General features: G+C 43.4%; 1 protein-coding gene across 1 annotated transcript in view; it reads left to right on the top strand.

Annotated features, from left to right (window-relative positions):
• Positions 1 to 18,443, top strand: part of F13A1 (coagulation factor XIII A chain) — a 139,846-nt gene that overhangs the window by 44,982 nt on the left and 76,421 nt on the right. The window contains exons 4-6 of the mRNA XM_043449561.1: positions 342 to 593; positions 15,522 to 15,640; positions 17,829 to 17,936. Coding sequence (XP_043305496.1) covers positions 342 to 593; positions 15,522 to 15,640; positions 17,829 to 17,936 — 479 coding nt within the window. The remainder of the gene's footprint in view (positions 1 to 341; positions 594 to 15,521; positions 15,641 to 17,828; positions 17,937 to 18,443) is intronic.

Here is an 18,443-nt window from a genome sequence, read left to right as displayed (position 1 = left end):
TGGTGCTGATGGCGTCACATCACCCTATAAGTTCTGTTTTGGTTTTGCATCCAGAATTAGTATTTCTTCATCTTATTTGAGTCCATTGACCAACAAACAAAATCTTTCTAAGTACTGTCATTCTTTTTTAAAAAATATAAACCAGACTAATCCGACCTTCAAAAAGTTATGAAAACTGACTGCCATCAGGCAGCAAGTTGGCAGCAAAAGTGAAATTCAAACCCAAGTTTTATCATTTCAAGTCTAATGAATTATTTCCACCTTCGGCTATTAAAGGGACAGAGTGGGAACGAAGCTAGCTTGTGAAATCTCAGCGCTGTGTTTCTTCTTTCTGCTCGTAGGTCGCTACCCCCAGGAGAATAAGGGAACCTACATTCCAGTCCCTGTGGTCTCTGAGCTGCAGAGTGGCAAGTGGGGCGCCAAAGTGATCATGAGAGAGGACAGGTCTGTCCGGCTGTCTGTCCAGTCTTCTCCAGACTGCATTGTGGGGAAGTTCCGCATGTACGTGGCTGTCTGGACCCCCTACGGGGTCATCCGCACCAGCCGAAACCCAGAAACGGACACATACATTCTCTTCAACCCTTGGTGTGAAGGTAAGGGCCTGGTATTTATTATCTCACTATGAAAATAATTCATATATTTCTAATGCATCTCTTTTTGGATCAATAGCAGAATTATTCTAGAAGACATGCTCCTTTCCTACATCCACTTTCCATGTTTTAAGGACAGAAAATGATGCAAAATTTGCTTTCATTTTATGAGGCTATAACTTGAAGTTAATGCTGCTATAAATTTATTCCAAGAAATAATTGAAGATTGCCTAGAATTGCACAACTAGTTAATTGTGAAGTGAATATGCTGATGGTATTGCTTCTGTGTATGTTATTGCTCTGTTAACAAAATGGGCTTCTTTGCCTTGACTTTCAGAATTGTTAGGATCCAGAAGATAAGACATATAAATATACTAGGTGTTAGTCACTCGATTGTATCTGATTCTTTGTGACTCTGTGGATTGTAGTCCGCCAGGCTCCTCTGTCCATGGAATTCTCCAGGCCAGAATACTGGAGTGGGCAGCCATTCCCTTCTCCAGGGGGATATGATAGAATATTATGCAGCCATAAAAAATAACATAATTTTACTACTTGCAGCAACATGGATAGACTTGGAAGGCATGCTAAATGAAATAAGTCAGAAAGAAAAAGGCAAATACTGTATGATATCACTTATATGTGGAATCTAAAAAATATTACAAACTAGTGAACATACAAAAAACAAGCAGACTCTCAGAGAACAAGCTAAGGATTACCAGTGGGGAAATGGAATAGGGAGGGGCAATATAGAGGTAGGGAATCAAGAGGTGCGAACAATTAGGTATAAAATAAGCTACAAGGACGTATTGTATAGCACAGGGAACATAGCCAATGTTTTATAGTAACTATAAATGGAGTGCAATCTTTAAGAATTATGAATCAGTATATCATATATGCACACCTGTAATTTGTATAATATTGCACAGCACCTGTGAAGGTGAAGGTGAAGTCGCTCAGTCGTGTCCGACTCTTTGTGACCCCATGGACTATATCCCAGCAGGCTCCTCCATCCATGGAATTTTCTGGGCAAGAGTACTGGAGTGGGTTGCCATTTCCTTCTCCAGGGGATCTTCCCAACTCAGGGATCTAACCCGGGTCTCCCGCGTTGCAGGCAGACGCTTTACCATCTGAGCCAAAACTATTAGGATTCATAATCTGGCTTCAAAAAAATAAAATAAAGTTGACCTTGTCTATAGTGAAACTAACTTTTATCTCCTTAATTCAAGTACAGAAAGCATAAGTCTAATGAATTCTGAAAACTTGTTTAAATGCACAGTGGGTGCAAACTTTATAAATCATAACTCTGGATGTGCAAACATGTAACTTTAATATAATACAGCTTAATCTCTGCTGCTATTTTGAGTCTTTCCTTCTGGCTGCTGCAGAAGCGTAATCTAGTTATATTCAAATAAACTTAGTCAAGTCCAAGGATTTCTCTACCAATCCAATTTAAGAACTCCATCACACACAGTATTTTTCCCTGTCCCCATCTCTGCCCTTCCTTATTTCTGCCTCCATACTTGGTGTGAGGCTGATCTTAAGTTTCAGAGGCAGATGCGAACATTGCAGTGACACTCAGGGGAGAGAGTCCACTTTAGATCTTAAGAAATAAGGTAATGAAACATATAAAAGCTGACGTAAGACCAAAGATTTCCCACATCATCCTATTCCATATACATTGCTCTCCAATATCTTCCAAAATGAGTCTGTATTAATGCTGATTTTGAACATGAGAGTTGCATTTGAGTCAGGGTGGATATGAACTTACATACAGACAATCAGTGAACAAAGTTTTCCGCTTGGGTATAACATAAATCTGGATCCTCCTGACCCTTTATTTGAGTTATCTATTCCAGTATTCGAGCTAATCCTATGCTTCCCGCCTGCCTCCCCCATCCTCTTATACCCACTAATCCTTATCTATGAGACAAGGTTCAAGGTTGATGGTAACAGCCTTGCCCAGCCTAGAGCCCAAAGCACAGTCCAACACGGGGGCTGCACAATGAACCTCACACACAACCAGATACACTGTAACTTCACAGTCAGCAGTGTTATGCTTGCATGTGCAGTAACACAGAACGTAACACACGTAATTCATAACACGGGACTCTTAGAGATGTGATCTGGCAATTATAAAGGAGATTAAAAAAGAGACCACTGCCCAAGTGGAAAAGATCACACAAGAGGAAATCAGAAGTTGTCCAAGTAAAGCCAGGTGGGCAAGATGCTGCAGATAACACACACGCACCGTGGAAGTGAAGTCCAAGGTGACTCAGGACACGGGACTGAAAACTACGCAGGCAAGTACGGCGCTGATTGATAAGGAATGTTCCGCTGTGTTGCTGGGGGCCCTTTAGCTTGCTTTGCATTCCTAGGCAATTTATCCTGCTTAATCACTAAATCATTACTGGGGATCAATAGCCATACCGCGTTACGGAGGCCAGGGGTGGATGGAGGGAGAATTATTGGTTAGCTTTTTTATTTAATTGTGCTAACCAGGCTTCAGATCCATCCCAGAAAGGAGCCCTTCTCTGGGTGCTGGAGAGACAACTGAACCCACAAAGGCAGCAGGAGAGTCGGGCGTTTAGTGTGAAGTCATCTCATTTTTCTGACCACTCAGGAATTCTGAATTGTTGAATGCATTTTCCTATTTCAGTTCAAACCTTTCCAGATTGGTCGTCTAGAATTAGTGCCAGATCGTGTACCTTGAAAGATGTCAATGTCCTCCCAGCCTATGCTTAGTCCTTGGGGCAACATTTGACAGCCCTCTTTGATAGGGCATCAGTCATTTTCATGGGGCTCGCCTTTTCTTAACCACTTGTTTCCCACCTCATTCCCCATCACTGATGCTCCCTGAATTCACCCAGACCTCATCCTAGCACAGTATCTGGTACACGCACGCTTGCTCAGTCACTTTGTCGTGTCTGACTCTTTGTAACCCTATGGACTGTAGCCCACCATGCTCCGTCCCTGGGATTGTCCAGGCAAGAATGCTGGAGTGGGCTGCCATCTCCTTCTCCAGGGGATCTTGCCGACCCAGGGATCAAGCCTGCATCTCTTGTGTCTCCTGCATTGGCAGGTGTCTCAGTGGTCTGGTACATACTTAATGTTTAATAAACGCTTGCTGCGTTGATTTAATCACTCCAAGTAAATGCTCTCTAGGTGCACTGCACCCATCACCACAGATAAGCTGGCAGTAACCCCGTGCCTTACCGTTTGAAGAAAGTCAAAGTCGTGCACAGTGCGTGGGGGACGTGTGCTGTGGGTACATGTGTGTAGACCTCTCTTTTAGCATCTGATCCTAAATTAGCATCTGGTATTTCTAACATTTCCCCCAAGTGGTTGATTTCTTTCCTTGTTTCTTTATTTATTTTTTACCTTTGGCCGCACCGCACAGCATGTGGGACCTTCCTTTCCTGACCAGGGATTGAAGCTGTGCTCCCTGCATTGGCAGCTTGGAATCTCAACCACTGAACCACCAAAGAAGTCCCTCTAACTTCTTATTCACTATAACTTTTGCATTTTCCTTTAAACAAAGAAATCTATCAAATTTAGTGTAAAGAAATCAATTTCCAGTATCTGGATGCTTTTAATAGGAAGTAATTAATATGAACAAACTGTATATTATTTTGACATTCATTCTTGTACTATTTGCTTCATAATTATACGTGGTCTTTTAGACCCTTCAGTGCAGAACGAAGTGATGTACCAGGCCGGGTATTCCCGGGGTAACAATGACCGACACCCCTTCCTCTTGGAGACCGTTGAGCCCAGACCAGAATTTATACCCTCAGGCTAGAGCCATTCATTCATCAACCCACAAATAGTAATAGTATGTCTCCCACAATGCTCATGACAGCATAATTACCCATGGGTACTACAGCACTATTATTTATTCATTCACACATATTAAGGATCAATGCTGAAGTAGGCACTGGGAATATGTTAGTGAAAAAGACAATCTTCGTCCTCAAAGAGCATCTGGTGACGGTTTCACAAATGAGCTGCTAATAAACATGAATTACGACACTGAAAAGCTGGGAAAGGAGTCACGGCAGAACAAGAACATGAAATAGGGGCCCTGGCCTAGTTAGGGAGTGGGGGCGACGGGCTAGTGGATTATCTTTGCACCCTCTGCAGCCCCTAGCAGTCAGATGGTTGGCTAACTGAATTTTTAAGAAGTTTTAACAGAGCTTATGTGACAATTTGAAGCCCTTATGCATTCAGGCCTTGTATTTAACGAAATAGCATATATCTCTCTTGCAAGTGTCTGAATCAGTAGAGGCCCATTCATCCTTACAGCAAGTGAGCGTTATCTGGTGTGACATCAATCAGAAGAGAACCCAGGGAGCTCACAGTAGACATTATTTTCAATGGCACATGGATGACCCCAGATTCAAGGTCTGAAGCTGTTTCTGGAAGGAGCAAGTTTGGACGGTCTATTCCAGAATTCAGCTGCCGATTCACTTCATTTAGAATTCCTGAGCTGGGTGGTTCATTTTTTTTTTTTTTTAGTCATTGGAGTACAATTGCTTTACAATGTTGTGTTAGCTTCTGCCATACAACAAAGTGAATCAGCCATGAGTATACATATATCCCCTCCTTCTTCACCCTTCCTCCTACATACCTTCAGAGGATGCTCAAAGCCGGCGTCTTCCTGCATTCTGTGTTTCAGAAAGCAGGATCCTCCTCTTTCAGTCTAACATGGCACAGAGGTAAGGCTCGTGAATGTTTGCCAAACTGAATTAATAACCACCACTGCAAGAGGCAGGAAGGGGATTATCAGCTTCATATTGCAAAAGAAAAATCAGACCCTGTGGTATTACATAAAATTTTCAAGGTCATCCAGAAAATCAGGAAACAAGCTGGGGCTAAAACATGGATACCCTGATGCAGGGAAAGATTGAGGACAGGAGAAGAAGGGGGCGACAGAGGATGAGATGGTTGGGTGGCATCACCGACTCAGCAGACATGAGTCTGAAGAAACTCTGGGAGATAGTGAAGGACAGGGCAGCCTGGCATGCTACAGTCCATGGGGTCTAAAAGAGTCAGACATAACTGAGCAACTGAACAACAGGCTCTTTTATTTTCAGAACCAGAACCACTGGTGTCCTGTATTGTGGAATAAGAGAAACAGGAAGTAGATGCCAGCTGGGAAGCTTCTATGATGTTCTAATCAACACTGGAAAAGCCCACTGTTAAAAATAAATAAATAAAAATAAAACCAGGTTGATAGCTAAAAGATCAAACAAGTTTTCTTTGCAAAAAAAGAAAAAATTAAAACATCCCAACAAGGGCACAGGCTCCCTTTGAGAATATGTGCTAAGTAAAGAATATCTGACATTTTTCTTTGTAGAATTGCTTCATGAATAATAGTCTGTCTTCTAAAGATATTTAAGTACACTAAAAAGTCCTTAACCAGCAAAACTGGAAATATAGCACAAATCAACTAAACTTCCCAAGCTGGCCTGAGCGGTGATATGATGCAGTTTCTTTGCAGGGAATAGACCCAACAGTTGAGAGATCACTTGCTGGGTGTCTCATGCACTGGTTTCATTCCAGAGTTCACAGGCACAAAGGCAGGCCCCTAAGGAGGTTGAATTAAACCATTTTAGGAAGACAGTGGCTCTGGACCCTTCCAGAAATAAAGCGCAGATGCTGGAAATGCCAGTCCTTACTGTACTCCAGGGGCTCTCCTGGTAGCTCAGTGGTAAAGAACCCGCCTGCCAATGCAGGAGACGTAAGAGATGTGGGTTTGATCCCTGAGTCGGGAAGATCCTCTGGAGGAGGGCATGGCAACCCACTCCAGTATTCGTGCCTGGAAAATTCCATGGACAGAGGAACCTGGCAGGCTACAGTTCGCAAAATCAGACGCAGCTGAGCCACCTCAGCAGTAAATATACCCCAGTGTTTCCCAGTGCCCATAGGTGGGAATCATCTGCCTCGAGCACAGCCTCGGGGATCACCACCCTTCTGATGTACTTGAGATGGAAAACCATGTCATGATGACACCAGTCTGGAGTCACATGTGCCCCACAGAGAGGGTCAGTCCCTGGGGCGCTGATGACACCCACCCAGCAGGTCTTGCCTCTGTCTTTAGTGGCACTCAGCTTTTGTATAAAGGGGAGCGGAGTAAAAAGTCTTAGTCACTCAGTCGTGTCCAGCCCTTTGCAACCCCATGGACTACAGCCCGCCAGGCTCCTCTGTCCTTAGGATTTCCCAGGCAAGAGTACTGGAAGGGAATTGCCATTCGCTTCTCCAGGGGATCATTCCAACCCTGGAATCGGACCTGGGTCTCCTGCATTAAAGGCAGATTCTTTACCCTCTGAACCACCAGGAAAGCCCCCAAAATTGTTTCTAATTTCTCACTCAAAATCTCTCCTTTTACCAAAAAGGTGAGACATTTCGCCTTTTTGAAGAGGTCAAACCACGATTGTTTCTAATTGATCTCAAACAGAACCAGACTGTGACTTAAGCAGTTCAAGAGTCTCATTGGAGATAAAATATAGGAGAGCACTCTAGCGCCACGGTTTTCTCTGATCCCTTTGCCAGGCTTGACTTTAACGACCTTAGAAGTGGGGCTTGCTTTAAGTTTAAAATTGCATGAAAATAAGCAAAAGGAAATTTTCAGCCCAGGTGGTGATGAACAGCCCTCCCTCACCCTCCGAGGTTATGCAGATACTAAAATCAATAGGCGCAGCATTCGTTTTTACATGTTTGTTATAAATTCTTTCTCTGGGTGGGGAGGTCAGTGGTAATTTCCAAGGGGGCCAGAAATCAGCCCTGGAAGTGAGTCCTAGCAGTTCTCAGCTCACAATTTTCTTTTTTTTTTTTTAAGTTGCGCTACTCCTCCCACTGGAGGAATTATAAAATCAATGAGGCCATTCTTCTTTACCCCTTGCCTCCTGGTAGTCACCCAGGAGGAGTGGTTGTTTACAAGGCATGCTGAAGGTCTGCTCTGGCTAAAGTGCACGGAGGTATGAACCCACACTCAGCAATGGCGCCGAGTCTCCTTGTGGGTTTCACTGTTGGAGCTGGCTGTTGGCCAGAGGTCGCTTAGGATCAAGAGGTTGTCAGCAGGTCCCTGGTGCGGCCGTCCCAGCTCTACAGCCCTGTAGACCTGGTTTCTCCCATCAGCTCTCCCACCGTTGAGAAGTATAGTCCCCACACTTGCACACGCATATGCGTGCGCACACACGCACACTCTACTTTCTCACAGTTCAGGTTGTTGGTTGACTAGAACAGTGAGTTGCTTGTCAGCTTATTTTTCCTTTTAATAAAATAATAGTATCCTTCATTTTACTAAAGTGCAGAACCAATCTCTTCCCACCTCCATCATCAGATCTAGAAAACCTCACTACACCTTTCAAACTAATAAAAGAAATTTTTTTAAAACAAACAAAAACCACACCCCCCGAAACCAACAATATCTCAAGAGGCAAATGATTGAGTTTTCCTGTTTTTGTCAGCCTATCAAACACAGAGAGTTTTTCAGAGTTTCCATGGTGATGAGATTTTTTTTTTTTTAATCCTAGCTTTGGACAACTATATTTTAAAGTGACAGATCTGAATAAAAAGAGGGGAAAGAAAGCTCTGCTTTCCACTTTCAATCTTCCTTTAAAATCATAAATAAATTTAAAATTAAAATCGAGGCTCCGCATTTGATCCCCCTGCCTTGTTGTGGAGTCATGATTATGCCTGCCTGTTTCGAGGTGAGTTTTAATTCAGCGGCTGGAAGGAAAGGGGTGGGCTACAGTCAAGCTACAGAACTCCTTCCTATTCATGACTTGCCACCTAAATTTATGACTTCTCATCAACAATAACCCAAAGCCCAAAAGTAAATCCTTCATTCTCTTGGACTTGCCTCTCACTCTTTGAGCCCTGGACATCCATCCCCGTCTCTCATTCCCGCGGGTGGCGTTTATTTTGCCACGTTCTCAGGAGCAGTGCGCAGGGCTATGTGGAGACAGTGACTTGATCCCTCGGACTCAGCAACATAGTCTATTTGGGGGACAGCTTGGTATTCAACCCCTGGCTTCACCTCTCAGCTGCACAATGACCTTGGGAAAGATACTTTTCTTGTCTCTTCCTGGGTTTCCTCATCTGTGAAGTGGGGAAAATGCAGTGCCTTCCTCTGAGAGGCGTCATGGGGTGTTTTTAAAGAAACGATCTTACGTACTTATTTGTTTGGCCGTGTGGGGTCTTTGCTGCTGCTCAGGCTTTCCTCTAGCTGTGGAGAGCGGGGGTCACCCCTCCTCGAGGTAGGGGGGCTTCCTACGGAGCGGCTTCTCTCGTTTCAGCCCCTGGGCTCTGGAGCACAGGCTCATCGTCGGGGCGCACAGTCTTAGCTACTCCGAGGCATGTGGGGTCTTCCTGGATCAGGGATTGAACTCGAGTCTCCTGCGTTGGCAGGTGGATTCTTTACCACTGAGCCACCGGGGAAGTCCTCACGATGAGTTTTAATAAGTTTGTTTTTGCACCACGTTAGAAAGTTCCTGGCATGGAGTAAACACTATACACATACTTGTTCCAGAAATCATGAACTCCCAGAACAGGCTGTGTGTAGCGGGGGCATGTCACTGCAGCATCCGCAGGTCACTACAGAACAAGGCTTCACCCAGCCCATGCTGGAAGGACAGCGTAGAGGAGACTTAAAGAAGGGGGAAGAGTTATAACTGTATGAAGACATCTATTGATGATAAGGACATTGATAATAAAGAGAGCACACCGTGTTGTTCTTGAAGAAAAAATGATGCAAAAAAAGCTGAACTTGTTAAGATCTTCTTAAACTGGTAGTTTCATGTAAATGAAACCAGATTAAAAACAACTTTTTTTCTCATGATGAGTCTTATCACAGACACAAAAAATAATGAAAGCATAAAAAAAACTCAGAGATCTACAAATCACTGTTACCGTTTTGGTGAACTTCCATCCATCTAATGTATTTCTGAATAGTTTTATTTTTGTGAGAGTTGAGTGAAGTCTCTCAGTCGTGTCTGACTCTTTGCGCGACCCCATGGACTGCAGCCTGCCAGGCTCCTCCGTCCATGGGATTTCCCAGGCAAGAATACTGGAGTGGGTTGCTATTTCCTTCTCCAGCGGATCTTCCCGACCCAGGGATCAAACCCAGGTCTCCCACACTGCAGGCAGACTCTTTACCGTCTGAGCCACCAGCGAAGCCAAGTTTTATATTTAATGGACCATTAATTGAATACATTGTCCTTTAAAATATACACATATGTATGTATATAAAGGGGGCTTCCCTGGTGGCTCAGTAGTAAAGAATTCACCTGCCAATGCAGGAGATGCAGGGTACACCTGTTCAGTCCCTGGGTGGGGAAGATCCTCTGGAGGAACAAACGGCAGCCAACTCCAATTTTCTTGCTGGGAAATCCCATGGACAGAGGAGCCTGGCAGGCTGCAGTCCATGGGGTTGCAAAAGAGTAGGACACGACTTAGCAACTAAAGCACCACCACCACAGTCATTACAGAAATGCAAATTAAAACCATAATGAGATATTATCTCATAGCTGTTAGAATGGCCATCACCAAAAAGACAAGAGACAGCAAATATTTGCATGGGTCTCATGTTTCTCTAACCCCTGAATTTTCTATTAAGCTTTTAGTTCTACCTAGAGGCTTCTCTGGTGGCTCAGGCAGTAAAGAATCTGCCTGCAATGTGGGAAACCTGAGTTCAATTCCTGGGTTGGGAAGATCCCCTGGAGAAGGAAAAGGCTACCCACTCCAGTGTTCTGGCCTATAGCATTCCCTGGACACAGGAGCCTGGCAGGCTACAGTCCATGGGGTTGCAGAGTCAGACATGACTGGAGACTCAATCAGATTCATCTGTAAGTGAATTGTTTCCTTTTTTCTTTGGAGCAGGTGTGGAGAGAGCCCTGAGGAAGCATCTACTTCTTAAGTCAGATGCTGTGTGCTTCCTGGGCATCCATCCTACCAGGAGACACAGTGTCTGCGTGTCGGTTTTTTTGTGATGTTCAGATTTACCAGTGGGATCGGGGTTATCAGTTTCATCCATCCATTATGAAGTTCCCCATTAGCCTTTTAAAAACGATTTTAGCCTAGATCCATCAATTCATTAGGGATTGCAAAATGGTGACAGTCTCATCTCCCACTCATTTTGCATCTATTAGCATCAATGATTTCGGTGCCTTGAGGTAGTATTCATATAAACAGGTCTAGATACATGGCTCTTTCCTTATTTCTAAGTTCTTAGAATAATGGGTTGATTTGTAGTACCCTACAATGGTGTCCAATACATTTTTTAAATCACCATGAAACTATAAATATTAAAATATTTCATGTGTCCTAATCTTTTGCAGTGACTATTATTTTTGATATTTTAATTGTGCCGTTCTTGGCCAGTGGGAGTTTTTTTAAGTTGATTTCTGATTTCTTTGTCATGAGTCCTAAAATCTTTAACAGCCTTCTTGTTTTCTGGTCGGAAGAAGCACTTCAGGCTAGCCTTATACATTTCCCTGACCGAGACCTCCAATCATTTTTCTTAAGGAGCCTGGATACCTTTTAATGGGGAGGGGAGAGGAGGAGAAATGGCACTCAGAGACCATAACCAGGCTCAAGGGCACTTGCTGCTGTTACACTGGTTGTTTTTTCTAGCTCTTTTCAGTGGACAGAACTAAAAAAAAAAAAAAATGTGATTCTTTAAAGAGAAAATGCATCATGAGTTTTTATGCTATTTTTTTTGTTGTTATTTGATATTTTCTTATAGTGGAATTAAGTTTTTGATTATTATAGTATGCTCTGTTTGAAACACTTCAAAGTATTGCAAGGGCAGTGGAAATAGGCAAATCTGCTAGTAATAATGTTTACTGGTGAAAAATCCTAGTGTTAGTTGCTCAGTCATGGCTGACTCTTTGTAGCCCACCAGGCTCTTCTGTCTATGGGATTCTCCAGGCAAGTATACTGGAGTGGGGAGCCATGTGTTTCTCCAGGGGATCTTCCCAACTCAGGACTTGAACCCAGGTCTCCTGCATAGCAGGCAGATTCTTTACCGTCTGAGCCACCAGGGAAGCAGTGAATGCAAAAATTAATTTATCAGTCATATGAGCAAAAGCACAACTGTATGGGAAAAATAACCAGCCTCGCCCTTCATATACATTCTTTCTTATTTTCTTTTTGTAACTTCCCCAAACAGACATATACAACAGTAGTTTAAAATGGCCATCTCCCAACATTTAAATGAATCAAATTCTCCAATGGGTGAATAAAATTATGACTAGTAACCTGGAACTCAGCTGAGTAAGGCACTTTGGAGCCTTAAGTGGGAATGCCTTCCAATTTCAGAGTGATATGTCCTCAGTCTGTATCATCATTTTAGTGAAAAATTAGAAACTAATTCTGGTGGAATGAGTTTCACCTCCCAACAGGATTAATAGATGCATTCACTGAAGTTCCTATTCTTCATTTGTGGACTGTGAAGAAATGAATGGTAACTGGAAGATCCACGGGATTCTAGGTCCAGTAGCAGGTGGAATGACAATATACCAGGACAAAATCACCTATATTTTGACTTACAAAGGCAGTAGCAGCTTTAAATTTGTGACTTAATTGCAGACCAGCTGTACTACAACTTTTTCAAATGACAAAAATACAAAAAATTTGTGTTACAAAAATATTTCAGGGAAAGTGTAGTCTAACAAAACAAAAGCACTGAAAAAGTATCTTGCTCAAGAGAGATCAGCTTGGAAAAGTTATTACCAAATCTAAACATCTTTTATTTCATACAAACTCTACTCAGAAATAGCTCTGAGACTTATTTCTGGTTGAAAGTATCAAAGAGTTTATTTGTCAAGAAAGATCAAAGGGTTTATTTGTCAAGAAAGAACTAACTTAATTGACAAGGATGAATAGAATGAGTTCATACTCATCAGGATTTCTGCAGTGTTGGGGTACTAACAAACATCCTTTAATAGCAGAATGTAGTAATCATGGAATTAATTATTGCTAAAGTAGTTTTCATATGAAAAAAGAGAAAAAAAATCAAATTAAACTTAAAACAATCTGACCAAACACATGTCCATTTACAGTTTAAAGGTTATTTTACAAAATATCTACATTTACACAATAGGTTACCCATAGCATTTGAAGATGAAAGTTCTTTTCATTTATCCTGGCATGCCATAAATGAATAAACTACACAGTTTAAAGACTTATTTAATATGCTTCTCCTTATTAAATATGCTGCTGCCGTATAGTCACTGAGTTGTATCTCTTTGCAACCCCATGGACTGTAGCCTGCCAGGCTCCTCTGTCCATGGGATTTTCCAGGCAAGAATACTAGAGTGGGTTGCCATTTCCTCCTCCAGAGGACCTTCCCAATCCAAGGATTGAATCCATGTCTTCTGCATTGGCAGGTGGATACTTTACCACTGAACCACTAGGAAAGACCTTATTAAATTTATTTATTCAATAAATTTTTCTTTCTCTGAGTCACAAAAAGGAAAAATCTGACATTTAATAGATGAATAGAAGAAGTAAGCACACTGATAACTTTCAGTGACAAAAAGCATATTAATGTTTCCCTGGTAGGGGTTGGGGGTCTGAGACAGGCTTGGGAGGGAGGAATTACAAAGAGGAACAAGGAAATTTTGGGGGTGACGTATATGTTTATTGGGCTTCCCAGGTGCTGCTAGTGGTAAAGAACCTTCTTGCCAATGTAGGAGACATAAGAGACAGTGGTTCAATCCCTGGATTGGGAAGATCCCCTGGAGAAGGGCATGGCAACCCACTCCAGTATTCTTGCCTGGAAAATCCCATAGACAGAGGAGCCTGGCCAGCTACAGTCCCTTGGATCACAAAGAATCAGATACAACTGAAGTGACTTAGCATGCATGCATGCTTATGTTTATTATTTTGGTTGTGAAATTACATATTTTAAATGTGTGCAGTTTATTGGTCAGTAGTGTGTATGTAAATGTGTGTATGTGTGTCAGTGCCTGCGTGTGTTGACAGTTACATGAAACCAGGCAAATGGTAGCCAAGCGGCAAAGAACAGAACGGAAGTTACAAGAAAGTGCTGGAGTGCAGAACAGACCATGAAATCTCCAGAAGATTTGATCAATGCTATAATACGGCCTGGAACGGGGGTCCAAGCTGGTTGGATGGAGCAGCACCGGGCAAACTTTAATATATACACAGATCCCTGGGGACCTTGTTAATATGCAGATTCTGACTCCGTGGGTCTGAGCTGAGGCCTGAAATTGCATTTCTCACGAGGCTCCAGGTGGTGCTGATGCTGCTGGTCTTTCCACCATTCTGTGAACATCACGGGGCTGGGACATTTGTTCTCAACTGTGGCTGCACATCAGACTCACGGGAGAGCTTAAAATTAGCTCATTAGTTAATTAATTAATTTTTTAATATCCTGCTGCCTGGATCTCACTCCTGCTCCTAGAGATTCTGATCCGATTGATCTAGAGTTCAACTCAAGAATCTACAGTTTTTAAATCTACCCGAATGATTCTAATGTGCAACCCTGAATATTCATTGGAAGGACTGATGTTGAAGTTGAAACTCCAATACTTCAGCCACCTGATGCAAAGAGCTGACTCATTGGGAAAGACCTTGATGCTGGGAAAGATTGAAGGCAGGAGGTGAAGGGGTCAACAGAAGATGAGGTGGTTGGATGGCATCACCGACTCAATGGACATGAGTTTGAGCAAACTCCGGGAGACAGTGAGAACAGGGAAGCCTGGCATGCTGTGGTCCATGGGGTCAGAGAGAGTCGGACACGACAGAGCAACTGAGCAACAACAACTCCAGAGGGATGGTAAAAGCCTTACCAGGAAATGGGAAGGAAAGATCCCCAAGAAAGTAGCAGGATGGCAAGGACGACCTGGGCCAGAGAAATGTGATGAGCCACATCTCCGTTCAGACCTGAAACTGACAATTGCCAAGGATGCACACTGACCTGAGTAGAACTTATACCTGTGTGGTCCCTTGTGTGTTAAAGATGCTTTGGCTGCTTTCATGCCTGGCCTGGGAATAAGTACCAGGCTGATTCCTCAGTAGGCAGGTGGGGAGCAAGGTTTTCCTGAGATTAGAGCCACAGGCAAGAAGAGTCCTTGTGGGTTTCCCTGGTGGCTCAGGGGTAAAGAATCCGCCTGCCAGTGCAGGAGACATGGGTTCAACCCTCGATCCGGGAGGAATCCACTTACTGCTGAGCAACCAAGGCCGGGAGCCACAGCTATTGGGCCTGTGCTCTAGAGCCCAGGAGCCATGACAAGAGGAGCCACTGCATTGAAAAGCCCTCCAATCACATCTCCAAAGAAGCGCCCGCTCTCTACAGCTAGGAGAAGCCCACACAGCGATGGAGACCCAGCACAGCCAAAAATCAGTAAACTAATGCTTCTAAAATAGATAAGAGAAGTCCCTGCAGTGGAGGAAGATGATCAGAGAGGCCGATCGGACACACTCTTACCAGCACATGCACCAAGATTGTTCCTTGAAAGGAGACAATGCCCAGCCTCCCTCCTCTCCCCGATGGGCCACAAACCAGGCATGACCCATGAACTCTCCAGCCTGCTAATATGCCCCAGACTTGTTATAAAATCATCTCTAATTCTTTTAATGTTAATACTTTGGAAATTATTTTTTGATATGTGTGTTACAGATTTTTATCTACATTATAGAATTCTGATTCTGAAACCACTGATGCACCAGAATCCTAAAATGTTTCAGGAGACTCATCAGTTTGATTGTGCTACTTGGAACTTAGCCAAAACGTGTCAGCATCTTGATGACAAGAGTCATCGTTTGCAGACTGATCTTGACCAGTTTTGTTCACCATTGTTAAAATCACCAGTAATTGCAATTTATGATCAGAATAAAGTTTCAAGTGTGCAGAAACTTTCTGGTTTGGTTAATAGTCATTATGTTTAAATTCCAATGCAGAGGATGCTGTGTACTTGGATAATGAAAAAGAAAGAGAAGAATACGTCCTGAATGACATCGGGGTTATTTTTCATGGAGACTTCAATGACATCAAGAGCAGGAGCTGGAGCTACGGTCAGGTGAGCTACTTAACATTTGTCATTGTCAAGGACATCTTCACTCATATTTTCAGTCCCATGTATCACTGCAGGGTGGTAAGTGTCAATATTGGACAAGCACAATTTCCTGCTTTTCAGGATCTGCGTCTCTAAGACAGCCTGGGTGCAGACTTAGAAGGGCACCTGCATAATTTATCAGCTGAAATCACATATTTCCGGTTATTACAGTGTTACAGAGATCGGAGCCTATATGCTTGGCATGGCATTCCAGTGAGAAATGCTTTGGCATTTCAGAACAGTGAAATTCCAGGAGCTCAGACTCCGGTATCCAACCTGGGTTCCTGCTGTTGTGCTCCGTCACGTCCCACTCTTTGTGACCCCAGGGACTGTAGCCCACCAGGCTACTCCAGGCAAGAACACTGCACTGCCGTTTGCTGCTCCGGGGGATTCTCCTGATCCAGGGGTCAAGCCCGTGTCCCCTGTGTCTCCTGCTTTGGCAGACTTTCTGTACCACTGGTGCCAGCTGAGCAGGCTCTCCATCTTGGTTGATTCTAACTAACTGTTGAGAATCACACCCCCACTGTTCAGCTTTGCCCACCTGCATTTCTGACGTCCTGCCGGGCTAAGGATCAGTGTGTTCTTCCCCTGTTTGGGGATCCTTGCCTGGCTCCCCAGTTCCAAGCCCTTCACTACCTGAGTGGCATACAACCTGTGACCATAGCTTATTGTCTGTTGTCCTTGCCTTGGGTCCCTAATCCCTAACCTTTAGATGTGATTCTATTTATGCTCCCAATGTAACAACAGAGAGAGAGAGAGAGCTAACCAGGAAAAAAGCTCATTCAGGTGGGTAGCAAGGAGGCCTGGGAAAGGGTGCCAAGCATGATGGGGGGCCCTTAGCCAACACGGATAGATGCCCCGGAGCACACTTGCTGTTTCTCTCTGCTCTCATTCAGAGGCCATTAATTTGGGTGTTTCAGCCCAATCAACCGCCCAAGCCAGTATTTTGCAATGAGGCAATGTAACTAGTTCTGTGGCGATGTCTTTACCGTTCCTATTGACCGCTGTCATGCCCCACAGACACAGCTGAAAGATGCTGCCTCATAGGAACCAAAGTAGTGAGTTCTTTACGTACCTGGAGAGCTAGTGCGATTACCCATTCCTGCAGCCATCACGTCAGTTTAGGAGACACCCAGAGGTGGTATTCAAATTGGAGTTTAATCGAGAATTACCTGGTAATCAGCCATTAAGACAGCGGTGTCTGTCCTAACCACTGGATAGATAACATACAAGGTTTCTGTATTCAGGGAAATTTCCTGCACAGTGAGGTGCAGTATAGGTATCATCTTCCAGTTTTACCATCTTTAAAAACTATTTTTGTCTTTGCTCCATTTTTGGAAAATTCTGGTGTTCTGTGTAGTTCGGAGTTCTTTCTAAGGAGATTGAACCGACTGCCAGACTTGATAGTATAATCTTTCTCTAAACCTTCCTGACCTCTCTTTGACCCTGGAGTCCACCTCATCTCAGAAGAGAGGGAACCGTGGGCAGAGGTTCTCTGAGTGAGGTCTCCTGCCCTTCATGGGGCATGCGCTGCGGACCTGAAGTGCCTTCCCGAGATGGACGTGAGAGCCATTTATTTCTCAGATGCACAAGGACTCACGTGACTTTTGAGGTCTCGAGACTCTGGCCTGACTTTGGTAAATGGTTCATCCCACTGCCGGATATCCCGGGAGCCAATACATAGGAGAGATCCTCTGAATTAACCCTACAATTAACCCTACAGTTTTCTAAAGAACATCAAGGCAGTTCTTGATTCTTTGCCCCCTTTTATGGCCCCATGGCCTGGCAGGTGAGATCTTAGTTCCTCACAGGGGTTGAACTTGCGCCCTTTACACGGGAAGCATGGAGTCTTACCCACTGGACTGCAGGGAAGTCCCCATTCTAGACCCTTGAGCACAGCAGCTTGCTGGTAGTTCTATTCATACTTCTAGCTAGCTTTCAAGTTCTTATCCATTATACTGAAAAATTAAAGAAGATGTCTCCTTCCTTCCACCTTAAATATTTCACACTAAAGATCATGAGTGATTTCCATGCAGGAAGTACACATTTCTAAACATTAGGCTGTGGTCTCATTTTATTTTTTGGCAGAGAATGAATGTCTTGTTTGCAGATTGGACATTAAGTAGTTTCTCATTTTTTCCCCCCCAAATAGTTTGAGGATAGCATCCTTGATGCTTGCCTGTTTGTGATGGACAAAGCGAATATGGACCTTTCCGGCAGAGGGAATCCCATCAAAGTCAGCCGTGTTGGGTCGGCCATGGTAAGAACAACTACTGATGACTATAATTAGATATGTCATTTGCCTCCATATGGGTGTCAGTTCATTAAGAGCTGTTGAAATAGTGACTTACACTTAATAAACTTTTACTTGGAAGAGTCTGTAATTCCCCGAACTTGTCATGTGCCATAAAACTAAATTCTTATCTCAGTACTATATGTGGCTTTGGCTTCAGACAAATGCTAATAGGTCACATGATAGTACAGATCGCTTATTCTTAAGCATCTTTACCTGGGGAGTGAGAGGGACCATGACATAATGTCAGTAACTATAATCAATCGATCAATTGATTGATCAAACACCAAAGAGCAGCAAAAAAAAAAAAAAAAAAAAACCTGTAAAGCATAATTTATCTACATTCACACCCACAGTAAGAGTGAAGAAATAAATGACTAATCCTATTCTATTCCAACGATACCTCAGCATAGGACTGTATATTGACAGTTTATGAAACGGGTGTTGATTCTTCAGAGTAAATACATGAGATGA

Source organism: Cervus canadensis, chromosome 28 (assembly GCF_019320065.1).
Source record: "Cervus canadensis isolate Bull #8, Minnesota chromosome 28, ASM1932006v1, whole genome shotgun sequence".
Taxonomy (NCBI): domain Eukaryota; kingdom Metazoa; phylum Chordata; class Mammalia; order Artiodactyla; family Cervidae; genus Cervus; species Cervus canadensis.
This window is presented reverse-complemented; position numbering and strand designations above follow the sequence as displayed.